This window comes from Solanum verrucosum, unplaced genomic scaffold (genome assembly GCF_900185275.1).
Source record: "Solanum verrucosum unplaced genomic scaffold, falcon-dt-bn FXZP01000153.1, whole genome shotgun sequence".
In the NCBI taxonomy this organism is placed as follows: Eukaryota; Viridiplantae; Streptophyta; class Magnoliopsida; order Solanales; family Solanaceae; genus Solanum; species Solanum verrucosum.
The window spans coordinates 1880043-1899314 of record NW_026020426.1 but is presented as its reverse complement, the minus strand read 5'-3'; the positions used below and the strand labels follow the sequence as shown (position 1 = coordinate 1899314).

Here is a 19272-nt window from a genome sequence, read left to right as displayed (position 1 = left end):
CAATCCAAATTGCGCCAACTTCAGATGCAGTTGGTAAGTTATATGTTCTTTGGTCTAAATTGGAACTTGAGTTTAGAGAAATGTAAAATTCGGATAAATTTGGGTACGTCGACGCAAATTTCTATCAGAAGTTTGTTCGTGGGTAGGCACATTATCTCTATTTTCTTCTATTCCTGTTTGATGTAATTGATCATTTTTATTTGACCGAATGGAAATATTTACAGATAGCTAGGTAATTATTAGAAATGAATATAGGCGAAATAGTTGAAGCAATATCTGTGAACTGACCTTGTTTGAAGGTAGATAAGCAAGTAACTATATGTTCTCTTCTAGTTGAAGTGGATGGTACATTTGTAGGTTTGGAAGCTGCAAGAACAAAATGAGGAAAGTAAATCTATTAAGAGTAGGTCAGTTGAAGCGTGTAACCATAGCTATAGATATTTAAAAGATAGTTTTGGTAGAAGGAACATAAGAATATGCATAGCTAACCTTGTTGAGGAGATAATGAAGAAGTGGTAATTGTAAGAGCAGCAGTACTATTTGATTGGTGAAGGGTTTTTTGTCTTTTTGATTCAGCCCTTTTTGCTCTTAGCTGGGATAAAAGTAATTGTTTTCTGTCCGGTGACATTTGTGCATATCTAGTACTTCGATGCAAATTTTTGTCTGAAGTTGTCTGTTGGGCAGGCAGATTATTTGGATTTTCTTCCATTCCTATTTGAAGTAACTCATGATTTGTTAAAAAAATTTAGAATGTAATGTAATGTAGCAAATATACATAGAAGTGACCAAAAAAAACGCAGGTGCCAGCATGAGCGTAATATAGAGTAATGACAAACATCATATAAGCATTACAATATTTTGATAGAAGACATAACATTGTATTTTAGAATAAATGGAAGATAAGTTATTTAACAGAAGATGTTTTCATAGTTTGAATTGTGTTTGGTAGTTCAAAAGGCATATGAAGAACTTTATGTTGTTGGGAAGGATGAATCTATCCATATTATTGTGCTGGACAGTTTTGATCACTGGAAGAATGGGAATGGAAAACATAACTTCGTTAGCTTGTGTTGCACCATCATGAAAGCACGATAATTATTGCAAATATTTAATCATGTTTACATTTGGGAAAGTTGAAGTAATTAGTTGATCACATGAGTTAAAGTAAACAAAAAGTAATATTGTATACCTAAGGAAATTGCAGAAAGCATATTTGCTATGTAACTATACCTACATAGCAGCATGATGTGAATCTAAAATATAAGCTAAAGGACATTTTTCCTGAAGTAAAAATACCATGTACTGGAAATTTCAGCGTAAAATAAACAATATTCTAGCGATGAGTTAGTATTACCACGGAAATAGACTGAAGAGAGCATATGGCAAATAAGTCAAACATATTGTATGCATTTGCAAATAACTGGTGACTATTTGAAAGCACCTAAACTTTTAGTCATTTGTGTAAGGTGATTCTGGGGGAAAAAATTGGGATAAGTTTAGGTTTTCGTACTGTCAAAGTTCCATCGTATCTCCATTTTCAGGAAATAAAATGTAATTAAGAGGAGTTGCTAAAAGATTGGACGCACTTCGCACGGTGAAAGGTTGTTATAATGTCACTTGGAGGTACAGCAATATCAAGAGGTCTCATGAGTGGTGGTAAGAATGCCAAAAAGCTAGCGAAAATAATAGGCACCTAAAGAAAATGTTATTACTAAACGTTTCACAATTGGGTTTGTAGAGTCTGCAATTATTCTCTTTGATGTATTGTCAGTAAGATTGACTGGTAAAATATTGACACATTAGTGACCAGATAGATGTTGTTCATGGAACCCCTGTGTATTTGAGTTGTGGATGTTTCTGTGTGGCATCTAGTGCAACAAACATACGAACACAAGAGTAAATGATTTAAATAGACACACAAGTGGGATCAAATGACATACATGTGGAAGATATGTTTTGAAGAAAAATAAGCAACAGAGAAGAGAGTGAGGTTGCGTTGTAATAACATACCTTTTCAGTTGCTGAGCAATATAGGACAGAATATTTACAGTCTAAAAAAAGGCAGAAAAATTGTGTTAAGAGTTTTCGCGTATATGATAAAACATGTTGAACGTGTATAATGTAAATACCATACATTTGAGATATACAAATGTAGCATTTGGGAAAATAAGAATTAGAATGAAAAGAATTCAAAAAGAATAGTGTAAGGATTTTTGGAAGAAGCAAGCGGAAGGGAAAAACCAAAGCACTTCAACAGAACAATGTAATTAGCTTTAAATTGAAGGGCGTACGAACATAAATATATAGAGAAAGAACAATGAGAGTAGGCACCATCATAGGCCCTTTCTCAGGCGGAAAGATTAGGAATAGAACATGTGTATCACATGAAGCTTCTATCACAGTCATCCTATATAAGCCTAATTAAATGAGCTTTCTGTCTCTGCAATGATTGTGTAGCATAGAGAATATTTGGAGTGTAAATATTATTTTGAAACTAATGAAAAAATGTATGATCGTTTTCACATATGAACGTGTTACATATGAGACAGAGAAAATACGTAACAAGTATGATTAAAGTGAGCAAAACAGTTTGGGTAATATACAGAATCGATGTGTAAGTTTTTCATGAAATGTAGGAGAAACAACAAAAAAATTTAAGTAAATGTGCAAATTTCCGTCATTTATTTGACATGTTATTGTCTGCGATACTAATGTCATATCACAAGTTCAACGTATCATATTATTTTTAATGTCAGAAGGAGCATATGCCTTTTTGAAGCATTCATGTCATAATCATTTTTCACGTAAGGTAGAGCTGAAGTTCAGGTTTGAATTAGTCATGTTATAAAATGAAGCTGACATCTGTATTCAGCTGTGTTTTAGGTGAGGCTATGCTAATAAGTGTAGACACTGCAGTAATATTATCTGTGTAGGCAGTAATGGTTGTGGGTTTATTTTAACTAATTTTGAAAGAGAAATCAGAAGAGAGCAAAAGAAGAAAGCTACTGACTTTAGCTACTGCAACGTTCTATCCATAGCGAACAGAATGAGATATATGGGAATAACGAAACTCTGAAATGACGTAATGCAGAATTTATTATTCCATATTATTTGAAGGAAAATACAAAACTATTGGCTGCCTACAGCAACAGCAGAATTTTGACTGGTAACTTGTTGTGAAGCAGGTTGATTTGATATTAGACTATTGATACAGGTAAAAGGAATAGAAAGTTTAGGGCTAGAGAAACGTATACTGCTGTGGTTGGTCTGGCTGGGTCAAATGTGTTTTACTTTGAGGGAAATGCATGGTGGAGAGTTGAAATAATATTGTTAAAAACTGTATGACACACTTACACCCTGGATGACAAATGAATGTAGTTGTAGACAATATTGGCAGTATGCTATTTAGTGTGTATGCACTCATAATGTTGAAATGCAGTTAATGTAACGCAGCTAATGCTATTTAATGTGTATGCACTCATACTGTTGTAATGCAGTTAATGTAACGCAGCTACAGTTGAAGGGAAATAATATTGCACAAAAGTGTGTAATGAACTTTGTAGTTTCCCTATTCACAATAAGTAACCTCTATGTTGAACTATTTATAAGAATTGTGTAGCGAGACCAATGGATTTAAGGCATATGATAGTGGAAATGTTTTGCTAAGCGAATTCACCCAACTCATTAATGCAACAGACTGATATTGACACTAAGGTAAACAGAAAGATAAAGATTGTGGCAGCATAAGCAAATGTAACTTTTATGGTAGGTGTAAATCATGAGAGATGTTATACTAATAGTTATAAAGAATTTGTACAGTGATTGATAAAATTAACTGTTCAAATGTAAGTTGAACAACATTGTTACCTGAACTGCATTTCTGTTTTCGGTGTTTTTGGGAGAGCATTGAACAAGCAGAAACAGGAGATTTAGTAATTTCCTGTAAACAAACAAAGCAGCCAATAAATTAAGAAGTTTCATAGTAGTTTGTGTACAATTTGAAGAGGTTTATTATATAAGACCATAAAGAAATGCTTGGAATGAAACGGAGAAGGGAGGAATGAGTTAAATATTCGGAAGAAAGCTGACAGTACGTACAGATGGGAGAAACAGAGGTCCTAAAGCCGCTGTATTGATTTGCAGAGGAAGGCAGAAAAAGTGGACAGGGAAGTTACAACCAATTGTCAAATTAAAGTGTGTGTTCCTTTTAACTGTGTCTTTTCATTTGCAGATGCTCATATATACACATGACTATTTGACTATTGTAGGTGTTTAATGTGCAAATTTGTTTATGAAAGCTGTGAAGAAGAAGTTACATCAGCAGAGTTGAAGTGATTGAGGTTTGAGTAGAAACATTTGGTGTCATACTACTAAAGGTGCAAGTTTGTTATATAGCAAATTTATCATTTGAAGGCTCCATTTGCTATTGGTAAATTTAGAGTTGTTTTTTTACTTTGTCGACATGCATTGCACTTCAATTAAAACCCTGCACACGTGTTTAACTATTTGGCACATCCACTTGAACTTCTATATGCAGGTCTCTTTCTTCAGTCTTCTTCTCTTTTATTTCTGTGTCTGTTTATTGGAGCTTCCACTACATATCTTCAATGGTAAACTACTCATTTTATAAATTTTCAACTACAGAGTTGTGTCTCAATTACCCGTTTGCATGTCAGTATTTGATTCGTGTTGAATATTCTGCTTCATTCCTTTTTCGATGATCAAGTAAATATTTGTTTTTCGGAGATTATTGAGTTATGATCTACAAATTTTCCTTGATTAACAATCTTCAGTCTACCTATGAAATTATATTCATATTTATGTTTTATGTTTCCTTAGAATAGTCGTCTGATTTTAAATATTTAATTTTCCACTTTCTGCATGTATTTATTCTTGGTGGATATTATTATACATGTGGTTGTTTATTAAGTTCTTGCTGAAGAATATTGTACTTTGATGCCTTAATTGTTACAACACTTATAACGGGGAATTGCTACAAAAACATAAAGAAGAGAATAAGAAGAAGAGAACATTGATGCATTCAGTATGTTTGATGAAATGCCCCCAATGAAAGGAGTATAACACATTCCAGCAAGTTTATAAACATCTTCTATGCAATCAATCTATAGCATTGGACATTGATCCTAGGTAATTCTTTTGTGACACTACTCTTACACAGAAAGCATATATCTTGGACTGAAAAACTATAGAAAATTGTTTGTTACAGGCAAAGTGAAATATCAGAGAATAGCTAGTGGTTGTATAAAGTTGTATAGATCATGGGAGAAGACATATAAGATACCTGCAATCACGTGTGGGATGTATGTGAATGTTGTGGACTGGCTAGCCTGTATATAGAGTTTGCGTCGGAAGTTGAAGCAATCCCTGTGAGCTGTTGATAATGAAGAGGCTCCTGCAGACCCTGCAGGCTGTTGTGTATGAGTGGTTTTTTTTATTTTCCAGTTGCAGGGAATCTCCTATGAAAGGGATTTAGTACTTAGGAGCATTCAATATAAGGGAATTGAACATGAATGAAGTTACAACTACACATGGAACAACTGAAACGAAGTATTAAATATAATACAAGAAATATTTGGAGCAAGTAATGATTTATAATACCCACTGATAATTTGGAGTATCCTGAAAACCGGACATTTGACGAAAGGCGAAACGACAATTAAAAGAGTTGAAGTAAAAGTCATGTGCAAACACCGGTAAGTAAATTAATAAGAGAAGTACTAAATTAGGAGTAGAAATGAAGTACAGGAAATTCAACCTAGTACCATTATGAGAGAGTTTGCTACTGCAGTCAACAGTAGAGATGCGTAAGATAAGAATTCTGACTGTATTCCAGAAGTTTTTGTTACAGGTGAAGTAGAATATGAGAGAATACCTCCTGGGTGTATAAAAGCATATAGATGATGGGAGAAAACATATAAGCTACCTGCGATCACGTCTGCGATGTCTCTGAATCTGCTGGAGTGGCTAGCCTGTATATACAGCTTGGGTCAGGATTTGAACCAATCTCTCTAAGGTGGTGATAATGAAAAGGCTGGTGCGAAGCCAGCAGGCTCTTCTGTATCAGTGGTATTTGTATCGTTCAGTTGCAGCCAATTACCTGTGAAATAAAGTCAGTATTTACGAATATTTAATTTCAGGAAATTCAATATGAAATAAGTTAGAAATACATATGGGTCAAATGGAAAGAATCATTAATTATATTACATGAAATATTTTGTTTGGTTTTGCTAAGGAATTTGTTTGGACAAGTATTTAGGCAGAAGAAAGCAAAGACATATAGAAGCTCTGAATACCGAACATGTGGGGATACAACATATGTGACAAATGACAGTATGTTTAACCAGGGAAATTGAGGTGGTATTCTCGGTATAATGTGATTGAAGCAGCAGAAATATTCCATCGAAATAGTCTAACCTATTGATGAAATCAATTGAAGCGGGTAACATCAGAAGAACAATGTAGACCAGGTAATACATTCGCATCCTGTTAAGCACAGCGAATATTGAGACACAGTAAGTACAGAAGATGTAACAATTTCATCTTCTATAATAGATTTTTGCAACAAACAATGTATCTACTTGTCCCAAATATTTGTCAAACATTTTATTTTGACATGTGTCTCTCTCTCGACTTTATGTGTAAATATGCAGGTCCAATTTATGAAGACAAATGTACCTTAATTAACAGATACTTTAACACTTATGAGCAGTGTTAACTACATATTGGCAAATTTAATGTAAAATTGTTATGACCAAGTAGGGACTGTGGTGGTTCGATGGTGACGACAGTGCAACAGACAAATGCATGCAATTATTGAGCAGAAGTTTGCATCACATACATAGATAGAGTATAATATGGCTTAATATGCTCCACAAAACACCAATTAGGAATCGGAGAAAGAGGAAAAGACAAGAGAAATTAGGAATAGGAGTAAGAGCAAATGATGGAGCAAACCTGTAAATTTCACTTAAACGACGAAGAAATACCTGCGCAGGTCTTCCGAAACAAAGACAAATGTTGACGAAAGCTTCACAGACAGATTTTAACTCTGTAAACAAACAGAAAACAGTAAGCAGCAGATGGATTCGCCATTGAAGAGGTGAGAAGTAGAAGGAAGAGTTGACAGAATACAGCGACTTTACCAAGGAGGACAGAAACTTAAAGCATGAACAAGCAGCTGCGCAGCTCGTCCGAAACAAACAGAGATCTTCAGGAAAGCTTGAGAGACAGATTTAAATTGTGTAGACAAAGAGGAAAAAGTAAGGAGCAGACGGATTGGCCATTCAACAGATGAGAAGTATAGAAGGAAGAGTTGAGAGAATAGTCGGAGTTGACGAAGGAGGCGAGGAATTAGGGTTAGAATTTGAGTTGAGAGAATAGTCGGACTTGACGAAGGAGGCGACAAATTAGGGTTAGAATTTGGTCAGATATAGGAAGAAAGTTCTAGAGAAAGTGGCTTTATTTATTATATTGATGTACAATTAGTACTACCATTAGTACAATAGAAAGATGCAGTGTTGGTCCTTTCAAAAATGTACAATTAGTACTGCGTTTAGTACAATCAAATAATGCAGTGTTGGTCCTTTTTAAGTCTCATTTCTACATAAGGGTAATATATTATTTGTGTATGATAGTTTGTGTAGTTGAGTTTATATTTTTAATTTATGGGTTTAAATTATACAGTAACGATGATCTTAAGAGTTAATAATTAAATTCTAAATTTATCGATCATTTGCTTCTAATTCATACTCGGACTTCTAGCTCGTACCCGAGCTTCTACCTTTCTCTTTGGTCGTGAGGAATTTTTTTCCAGCTCTATTGGATATATGTAATTGAGAAAAAGATTTTTAAAAAAAGGGTTATGTGGACTAGTGAAAGTATGTAGATTTTTTCTATATGTTTAATTATCCATTAATATCAATTAGTGTTATACCTCTACAAGAAATATGAAATATTTGGATGCTTCGACCCTAAGAACCCTAGAGTAGTGTAGAAAAAAGTTTGCTTCTTTGTATTATTTTATAATAGAAACTAAATTATGGTTGAATAAGATAAGTTGATAGGTTAAGCTAATATATTATCAAAAAAAAAAAAAGTAACATGAAATGTCAAATAAGGGAGGCCTTTTTTTCTTTTAATTGTATACGTAAATTTTGAAGAAAATAGTAATAGATGTATGATATTACTCCCTCCGTTTCACAAATAGTGATCTAGTTTGACTTGAAATAAAATTTAAGAAAATAAAGAAGACATTTGAATCATGTGGTCTTAAATTAAAATTATGTCAAATGTACACAAAATTATCCTTTAGTGATGTGGCCTTAAACATGTCACGTGGAAAGCTAAAATTAAAATGTTACCGAAAAACAAAAGAAGTCATTCTTTTTGAAACAGAATAAAAAGAAAAGTATGACATTCTTTTTTAAACAGAGAGAATATTTTAGTAGGCATTTTTTCAAACATGAGTAATTGGCAATTAACGCATTGATTAGTCTTTACTCCATCTTTAATGAGTGATTTTAAAACTGAATGCTGAAAATGAAAAAGCTATAACTAGGGAAGGGGCGTTTTATTGCTAAGGTGAAATATTTAAATGCATATCCAATAAATGGTTCTCTCTCATGTCTATATATAATCCCACCAATTCCCAAACTTTTCAACCATAATTATCATCACCGAGATTGAACTTCATTGCAAAACATGAGCTGGTGGTGGTCAAGAGCTATTGGTGCTGCCAAGGTAATTCATCTTTCTTCTCTTTCCAAAATCCCGCTTCAATATAAGGCTTCGTTTGGCTATGATTTTTTTTAAAAAAATGAAAATATATTTGATATAGTATGTAGTAACTTGTATATGAAATATATTTTATAAGATTATGTGACTAATTAATTTGACATATTGCTCTTTTAGAGTAAAGTTGCTGGTATGCTCCAGGTAAATTAGTCAAATAGGGTAATAATCTTAATTTTTATGGGGGAAATAATTTAAATATGTCATCGAACTTTGAGAAAAAAGTCATTTATTAAAAGTTTGGCTTATCTATTCCATTTTTATTTGAGAAAAGAGTCATCCATATGAATTATTTGTTAACTGAAAACAATTCTAATTTTGTAAAATCAGTTTTTACACGTGGTCAATTATGATTCGTTCACGTCATTAATAAAATTTGTTTTTCTAAACAGAAAAAGACTCAAATATGTCATTGAACTTTGAGAAAAAGTTTATCTACACCATTTGTTAAAAGTTTGACTCATCTATGACATTTCAGGTTAACAAATAATGACATGATTGAACCTTTTCTCTAACGAAAATATCATAGATTAGTCAAACTTTTAATAGATGACAAAAATGAACTTCTTCTCAAAGTTCAATGACATATTAGAGCATTTACTTTTTTTATAAAGCTAATAAATTGTATTTAAAAAAGTACGTTAAAATTTTAAAAGTTTTTTGCAAAAACTATGACAAAGACAACTCCAACTTTAAAAAAGGGAAAATGTTAACAGTATTCTTAAACTACGTGAAATAAAATAAAGATGTACTTAGTAAATTTCTGATCTAAAAATATCTTTATCGTTAATAGTTTGATCTAAAATAAAGTAAATTTGCATCATTTAAAAACATGTTTTGATCATTTTCCACAAAATGAATAATATCTTAAAATGCTTACTAATTCTTTCTTCAATAATCTAACAAATGTAATGCTCTGTTTAATTATGAGAATTATTCATTTTTAAATTAAAATTAAAATTGTTAAATAAAGTAAGAATATATATATTTATCATAGTATATAGTGGTTCATATATGAGATTTAATTTATAAAATTATATGATTATTTATTCTAAGAAATTATATTTTTAAGCTAAAGTTACTGATATATTTCAAATAAATATGTCAATTATGGTGATTATGTTAGTTTTTAAAAATTAGTGGTATAAATTGCATTTGGAAAAATCATGTTTGAATTTTATATATTCATTGCAAAAAGTATGACAAGAACAACTCTAAATTTAAAATTTTGAAATAAAATGAAAGAAAAAGGGTTAATAATGTTCTTACACAATGTGAAAGTAAGCAAAATTGTAATTTGTTACTATTTGATAAAAAAATATTTCTGTGATTAATACTTTGATAAAAAAAAAAGAAAGTAATTTTGCATCATTTAAGTACATTTTTGATCGTTTCCATAAAATGAAGTAATATTTCAAGATGTCTACGGAGTAAAATGTATCATTTAGTAAAATGTAAATTTGCATCATTTAGTAAAATGTATTTTCTTATATAGTAACTCATGTTTGGAAATTTATCTTACAATATACTCCTCTCCCTTAATGAGATGAGTATATTATCTAAATGACCCAATTATTTCTATTTTTTCTTAAAATATACTCTTCTCTCCTAATGAGATGATGTGTCACATTGTTTATTTTTTTAACAATACAATAAAAACTTTTTGTTAAAAAAAAAAGTGACAAGGCATCCCATTAGAAGAGAGAAATATATCACTACAAAAAAATGCTCAATTTGTAGCAGTTTTTGTGAAAGTTTTAAAAACCTCTTCTATTACTTTATTTTGTGACGTTTGTTTTAACCCCTACTAAATAAATCTTTTTGTGACAATTATATTGAGGAGGTTTGGAAATCACCACAATTTCATAATTCATGGCGATTATTAACTCCCATAAATTTGTAATATTTTAGAAAATATTTATATATCTTTTATTTTTGATATATTATTAAATATTCATATTTTATGATTTTTGACAAATAGTAATAAAATTTAACTAACACAATATACGTATACACAATGACACAGATATATACATCGTTCTCTTTCTATACTTTATATATATCATTAACGTACTATCAAAATATTCCTTTTCTACTTTGTCTATTCAACTTCCTTTTAGTGTTTTATTTTTATATATTGCTACTTTATATTAAATTTTGACAACAAAATTTATTTTGAAAATTTAGCCTAAATGTGTAATTATACTTGTGCAATATAACAATACATTTACAATTATATTTGATAAAAAATAAATAATTGTAATAACTATACTGTGCAATTACTAAACTATGTAATTACTACCTATTAATTGTACTAATTAAATTTTTATGGCCAAACACACATTACTAAGTCTGATTTGTGCTAGATCATTTTGCGTTAATGAGTTAAATATAATTTGAATTCTACTTCTAGTTTTTATTTCTCTAATAAATTTACGTATTTTAAAATAAAATATAGATGTCTTATCAATTGTTATATTTATTATATTTATGTGTGTGTGCATTTAATTTTATAAGCTCTTATAATATTTGATTTTCAAGATAAAATATTTTAATTACTAATTATTAGTTATTAGTAGTTATAAGGAAACTTTTAACCTAATTAGTCTAACCAAAATCCTAAAAGGCTTACCTTTTTTTCCCACAAAATTAAAAATTTCTAAGGACTAAAATTCCCTCCCAAAAAAATTTGAAACCAAAACAAATACAAATTCCCCCTTCCCACTACAAAATAAACTCCCAAATCTCTGTCCCACTTCCCCACTTCCACAATTCGGTAACTCTTAAAATGCTCTCTCCCTTTTCTTTGTTTTTTTACTTATTTTGTTCTTTTGTTCAATTAGAATTTTGTGTGTGCATGTGTAATTTTTTTTAATTGACTTCTTCTTTGTAGGTTTTATGAAGTGATTCTCAGAGCAATAAGTGTGTACAACATGCGGATTTGATCATAATATTTTTGTGAATATAAAGGTAATTCTCTGTCACTTGAATTTTAAAATTCACACTAAAATTTGAGATTTATATATTTTTTTTTTATTTGAAAATAAATATGTACTTTGTAAGTTGTTAAACTTAATGTAGCTATAATTTTATATATTTCAGGATATTTTTCTTGAGTTTTCAACGCACCATAAAGACAATTATACATGACCTTCAATTGATTGAAGATAAGCCTCAATTTTATTTTTATGTAAATATGAACGACGACTAGCGTTTTATTAAATCTTGAATCTGTTTGATTCGTATTGACAACTATCAAATTAGTTTTATCTCATCTAAGAATGCCTTAAGGGAGGAGAAAATATAATTATTTCATACAACATACTTAAATGGGTAGCAAGGTATGACAGAAATAAACCACATCATGTTACTTCTTTTTGGGTGAGAGCTTAAAAATATTTACATTCTCTTTAAATTGATGAGTACGACCTCACTAATAGTTTATTAAAGTCAATGGTTCATATGAATTTATGTTTTAAATGAATTAAATTTTGATTTTTCTTCTTGTATTAAGGTGTACAAGGATATATATATATCAATATTTGTTTATCTAATTACGTATAAATTATTTATGGTTTCAAGCTTTCAACCTAGTGATGAAGTGATGATGAAGATCGAGTTTACTTCACCTTGAAAAAAGAAAGTAATGGCACCAATTCAAGTTACCAAATAACTGCATAGTAATTCTTTTTAATATTTATTTGATATGGAACTATTTTAGATTTTAAGTTGTAACACTCAAGTTGCTATACATGAGTTTTTATTACTGATTTGTAAAATGTAATATAATTTACATTAAATATTTAGAAAATATTTATATGTATTATTACAAAGGCTTGATGTAAAATATTTTTTTTATAGAAATATAACAATTTGTGGCGGTCACAAACCTCCACAAATTAGATTTTGTGAATATTCATATCATTTCGTGGCAATTTTAAATCCATGCAAACATATTTTTAAAAAAATATTAAAAGAATATGGTGGAGGTTATAAAACGTCACAAATTGATTTAAAAAAACCTCCACAAATTAAAAAGTGATTTTGTGGCGGTCGTCATGGAGGTTTCTTAAAACCGCCACAAATATGCTCGTGGCAAAGGTAATTGTAGCGTTTTTAAAAACCGCTGCAATTCTTATTGTGAGGGTCAAAAACTGCCTCAAATTGACAAAATAACCCCCATAAATTGAGTATTTTTTTGTAGTGTATTTTGAGTAAAATAGGAATAGTTGGATGATATTGTGGTCCTAAAAAGTAGCTACAGCGGAGCGGCTTACTTCTGAGATGGATTTACCGATTGAACTAGATTTACCCGCCCTTTTCACCTTTTTTCTTAATTATGGAATTGTAGCGCTGTTTGTTGATTTTTGAAAGAAGGGGCGGAGCTTGAAGAAGCCTTTTTTTGGTTTATAACCCAGCCGTATAATCGAAATAGGATCGATTGGCCTGAACCCTACTTCTCTTTCATTGCTCGGGTAATCCTTAAGCCCAGATCGAAACATTCAGCTGTCGACGGACAAAACCGGAACATCGACCGCAAACGAAAGATGGCCAGGCCCCCAAACTTAAGAAGCTGGGGGCGTGCCCGCCGGCCCCTGACCTGCCCTAAACCCCTTAGATATATGCTCAATTCTGGACAGAAAGTAGTCCATCATCTTACTACTTCTAACAGCCCTCAGCGTGGGGATCTTTCTGGAAATCAAAACTAGTTTTGTTGAGGAACGAAGTAGCCCGTTGCTTACCTGCATTTCTCTTGGGTGAATCCACCACGCGTGGGTTCAATCCCCGTCGTTCGCCCATCAATAAATGGACGGGAAGGTATTCGGTTCAAAAAAGATACGGCAGTCAGAACGTATCGTGCGTATGAATTCATGTTGTCAACGCGGTTTCCTCTCCCTGTAGGTCGAGCTTCCTTTTCAGCCCTCTCACATCTTTAGTTCTTTTTGTAGGCCGGACATCTTTTTTCTAAAAATCCCAACAGTCTCTATGTGAATCTCTTCCCGACCGGCCAGGCCGAATCGGGGCACGTGATTTCAAATCCAAGGGTTAATCGTACTTTGGCAACCCTCACCGCCCAGGCACAACGACGCAATTATCAGGGGTGCGCTCTACCACTGAGCTAATAGCCAGTAAAATGTAAAAGTAATATTATAATAAAAAATCACAAACATGGTGACTATCTAAGAAATTTACTCTTCAATAATCCAACTAATGTAATTCTTAATGACCCAGAAAAAAGTGGAAGAAGATGATGTTCCACAAAATTGTCAAAGTGTTGCTCTAATCATCGGAGTCACTGGCATCGTCGGCAATAGTCTTGCAGAGATCCTCCCTGGCACCGACACTCCGGGCGGACCTTGGAAGGTCTACGGTGTTGCACGCCGCCCTAGACCATCGTGGAATGTCGACTACCCTATTGAATATATCCAGTGTGACATATCAAGCCCAGAAGAAACCCAATCCAAACTCACTCTTCTCACTGATGTTACTCATGTTTTCTACGTTACTTGGGCAATTCGACCTACAGAGCTCGAAAATTGTGAAATCAATGGGAAAATGTTTCAAAATGTACTCGATGCTATTATCCCCAATTGCCCCAATTTGTCCCATATCTGCTTGCAAACGGGTCTAAAATACTATCATGGTTCATTTGAATTGTTCGAAAAAATAGCCCATGATACCCCATATAATGAGGGTTTGCCCCGTTTACCCGCACCCAATTTCTATTACACCCTGGAGGATATCTTGTTTGAGGAGGTGAAGAAAAAAGAAGGATTAACATGGTCAATTCATAGGCCTGGGTTGATTTTTGGATTTTCACCGTATAGTATAATGAACATTATTGGAACTCTTTGTATTTATGCAACTATATGTAAACACGAGGGATTGCCGTTGAGATTTCCAGGCTCTAAATCTGCGTGGGATGGGTATTTGTATTGTTCAGATGCAGATTTAATTGCGGAGCATCAAATATGGGCATCAGTGGATCCAAACGCAAAGAATGAGGCATTTAATATAAGTAATGGGGATGTGTTCAAGTGGAAACATTTGTGGAAAGTTTTAGCTGAGGAGTTTCAAGTGGAAGCTGAAGAATTTGATGAAAGTAAGAGATGGACACTAATGGAGATGATGAAAGACAAAAGAAGAATTTGGGAAGAGATTGTGAAGGAGAATGGATTGGTAATAAGTAAATTGGAGGAGATTGGAGGTTGGTGGTTTGTTGATCTTTTTCTTATTGGAGAGTGTCCATTGGATACTATGAACAAGAGCAAGGAACATGGTTTTTTGGGTTTTAGAAACTCCAAAAATGCCTTCATTTCATGGATTAATAAGATCAAAACCTGCAAAATTGTTCCTTAATTAGTTTTTGGATTTCCAATGTGTGAAAATAAAGTTGAAGTAATAAGGTTGATTTCACCGTAGTCATTCAATTGATATTGTACGGTTGTTATCTGTTGTGTTGTATTGTACCGTATCCGTTCAATGAAAGTATTTTGTATACATATATATTTTTAAGTCTTTTTGAAGATTCCTAATCATTAATGTTTTATGTTCATGCCTATGACACATATATATATAAGTGAAAATATATTTGATCTCTTTTTTAATCACTACATAATTAAGGAAAATCGAAAGAACCGACTAAAATCAAAACAAAAAAAAAAACTAACTTGATATAGGTTTGATTTGGTTTATATATTAAATAAATCAATATAATTGATTATGTTATTTTTTAGTGAAAAACTAAACCAAATCGAACTATGTACCCCTAATAACAATCATCCAAACAAAGTGAAGTGTGCTTGGTATGGAGGAAACCATTTTTCAATTTCTCATATTACTACTAAAAATAGGCAAAAAAATTACAGACAAAAAAAAACGATAGACACAAAAGCAACAACAAATGCAACGTTGTTCATCGCTTCGTTTATTTTTTAATTTATGTTTTTTTTTCACAAAAGCGACGGACAAATAATTTTAGATTTTTCATTCGTTAAATAGCACAAACTATTTTTTTTGTATAATTTTATTACAATATATCGATAATTATCCTTATCGCTAAAAATATTAGAATTTTTATGAATTTGTTATCATTTAAGGTAACTTCGGTTGTCATTAATTTTCATCTCAGTTAGTTGCATATAAATAAAACATTATTCAATTTTATAGACCTATCATTTCTGTTTAATTCAAAAGTCATTTCTGGCATTTGTCACAATCTAAACCGCCGTGAGTGACACTAACACTAATACTCCAGTGGAGAACCATTTACTAACCTCAACCTACCCCATTAACCATTCAAAGAGGCAAAATCATAACACAAGATGGAAGGAAATAATTTAAAACAATCAATGGACAAGTTCCCATAATTATAATTGTGAAATTTAGCCCCCTAGAACCTGAAAGTCATAATACCAAAACTCTAAAGTATCTAGAATAAAGAGATGGAACCCCAACAAGAAAGCATAAGTTTAATTCTGAAATGTTTATATTCGAAAAGATTGATAACTAGATAAGTAAGAATTCATGGCAACCCAAAAGAAGTAGCTCACTCTTGGATTCACATCTCTTGCTTCTCACAATTGAGGTCTCAAAGCAGCCGCCTGAATATATCTTGTATTGCACAAAGATCAAGTGTAATATTTGTACACAAACACCATGTACTGGTAGTATCATACGGTCGGTCCCAAAATATGAATGTAAAGAAGTAACTATAAAATAGTAACGCAGACCAACACATATACCAACAACCAAAACATAATACAGACTCCCAACCACCAACCTTGACTTAACCAATACATGAAACATGTCCTACATGATCACAAAATACAGTTATCCGGTCCTCTCATAGAACGCACACACAATCAGTTAGTGTACTGGCATGGTATCTAAGCCAACCATTGTTAGAATTTCATACCATGCATGGTATCCGAGCCAATAGTTAGTATCTTGTACTAGCATGTTACCCGAGCCAATAGTTAGTATCCTGTACTAGCATGTTACCCGAGCTAACCATCAATCACAAACATCCTGCACAAGCATAATCACAATGAACAACCAACTTGAAATCACAAGTAAATAAACAAGTTCATTGCATAAGATTATCACATGAAATTATTTCACATTAGCCTTCTAGTTTTCCCCACATGCATAACACAAATAATACTACACACTCAACTAACATGCACACATTACATACCTTGGAAAATAAATAAATATAATCATCTCCTACCTCGAAACAAGCCTGATTACTCTAAAGAACTTGAGCTTTTCCCTTCCATCACTACAACAAATATGATATACAGCTACAAAATTATTAGCTACGACATGAAATTTGTCACTAATTGTTCGCTTTTAGTGACAAAAATTTCTTTCGTGCCTAAATATATTAGACACACACTTTTAGTGACGAAACTTTAAAATCCGTAGCAAAGTTTTGTCCACTAAAATTTCCCACCAAAAATTTAATTGGCGCCATTTGTTAAGTAGTGTTAGACACGAATTTAAAGTTATCGGTGACACATTATTTCGTCACTAATAATGTATCTAATTCATGACAAATTATTTTTTGTCTTAAAATTTATTAATTTTTGGTCACAAAAAAATTCATCTAAAAAAATATGTTGTTACAATATAGACAAATTAGAGTTTGTAGTTAAATATTATAAGTTTTAGCTATAAAATTTAGATCTAATTATGCCATTTATTTTTGTCACTAATAATATAAATAATTGGCGACAAAGATTTTATTGTCTCTAATCAATCTGTGATTTAGTGACAAAAAAAGAAATTGTCATAAAATATGTAAGGTGTTAAATAGCGACGACTTAAAATTTGTAGTGAATAATTCAACTTTTGCTACAAAAAAAATTCATAGCTAAATACAATTTTTTTTGCTACAATTGTTCATAATTACAAGTGACAACTTACAAAAAGTATAATACAAGTGCTTCATAAGAAATAGGTAGAGTCCATTCGTTAATTGGCGAGGGAAAATATTAAAACCAACGAATTCAGACAATTTTGTAAAAATGAAAAAGTTCAATTTATCAATTTTTTTAAATTATGCAATTATAAAATGCATCATTTGAAAAATACAATCCAGATTATAAGCACCGTGAGTGGGGCACGGTTGTACCACTAGATCTCTAATATTTGTTGGTTTAACACTTTTATTTTTTATTTGATACACTTTCATCGATAAAGACGATAGAAAAAATAATTTCTCAAGTCTTGGTGCTAATTTTTGTGTGTCTATTGATTTGTGATTGGTAAACTGCATAGACTAAGTCGATATATTTGCTTCTGTCTAAAAATATGTACATATTTAATAGTAATTCCACATACGTACGTAGAGCAACTATACAGAGATAACATCGACTTACAAACTTAGACTTTGCAAAGGTGCGAAATATTTCATGAATTTCTATTAACTTTTTCCATCAGTGTGAAAATCGAAATAAACTAAAAAATGAAAGCGCAAATGAAAGAAATGAACCAACTAGGATTTCAAATATATTATGATGAAGTACTGTAGTTATGGGTATAGATATTTTTTCAAAACAATTGATTTACTGATCGAATTGAATCGATTATTCATTTTTTTAAAATAAAATCGAAAGTTAAATTTTATATAAATTTATAATTGTACTGAATATTTTAAAAATTTTAAAAATAAATAAATAAAATGACAGAATCGTACTGAATATATTTAAAGATATTTTTAAAAATATATTGTTTAATTAAAATATAATCTACATTTGAATGAATTTTGGATGGTAAATTTCATGCATTTGTGTATGTGTATAAATAATCATATAATATATTATTTCTACGGAAGTTAAATTTGAAAGAAAGGAATGAAGTTAAAAATAAAATAAAACTGAGAGACAAAAGAGAGTTGATCAGATGGTAAGCACTCCTCACTTCCAACCTTAAGGTTGTGAGTTCGAGTCCCAAGAAAACATCATATGTGGGAGCTCATGGGGGAAGGGGTTAAAAAAATTGAGATGTGAGATGAGATAATAGGAAAATTAACCTTTTTATAATAATAAATGTGTGTAATGACCCGAAATGTCATTTTTGGAAATTTAGAATAATTGTTTAACTAGACTGAATTAGTTGGTGGTTAATGGGCCAAGTTCATATATATATATATATATATATATATATTAATATAAGCTAGTGAGATTTAACATTTATTTAATTATTCAGTGGGTCATAATTATTTGCCCTAATCAATTAAAAGAAAAACAGTTAGCCTCTCGAAGAGGACTTCATCGGCGACCGATCAAAGTGCAGCAGGGGAGAAACTGTTGTCGAACAAAACTATTGTTGCGGTACCGGAAAAGGGCGACGAAACTTTAGGTAATATTCAAGTGAGTTTCAAATTGTGTCTACTTATATTATTGTTGCATATAGGAATTAGTATTATAATATTATTGGATTGAAGAATTAAGA

The 19272-nt window shown here is 31.6% G+C and overlaps 1 protein-coding gene across 1 annotated transcript; it reads left to right on the top strand.

Annotated features, from left to right (window-relative positions):
- The first annotated feature begins 8721 nt into the window (after positions 1-8721).
- On the top strand, positions 8722-15171 carry LOC125807209 ((S)-8-oxocitronellyl enol synthase ISY1-like). Its single transcript, XM_049486935.1, has 2 exons — positions 8722-8760; positions 14044-15171. Exons 1-2 carry the CDS (start codon positions 8722-8724, stop codon positions 15169-15171), a joined length of 1167 nt encoding a protein of 388 aa, XP_049342892.1.
- The last annotated feature ends 4101 nt before the right edge of the window (positions 15172-19272 follow it).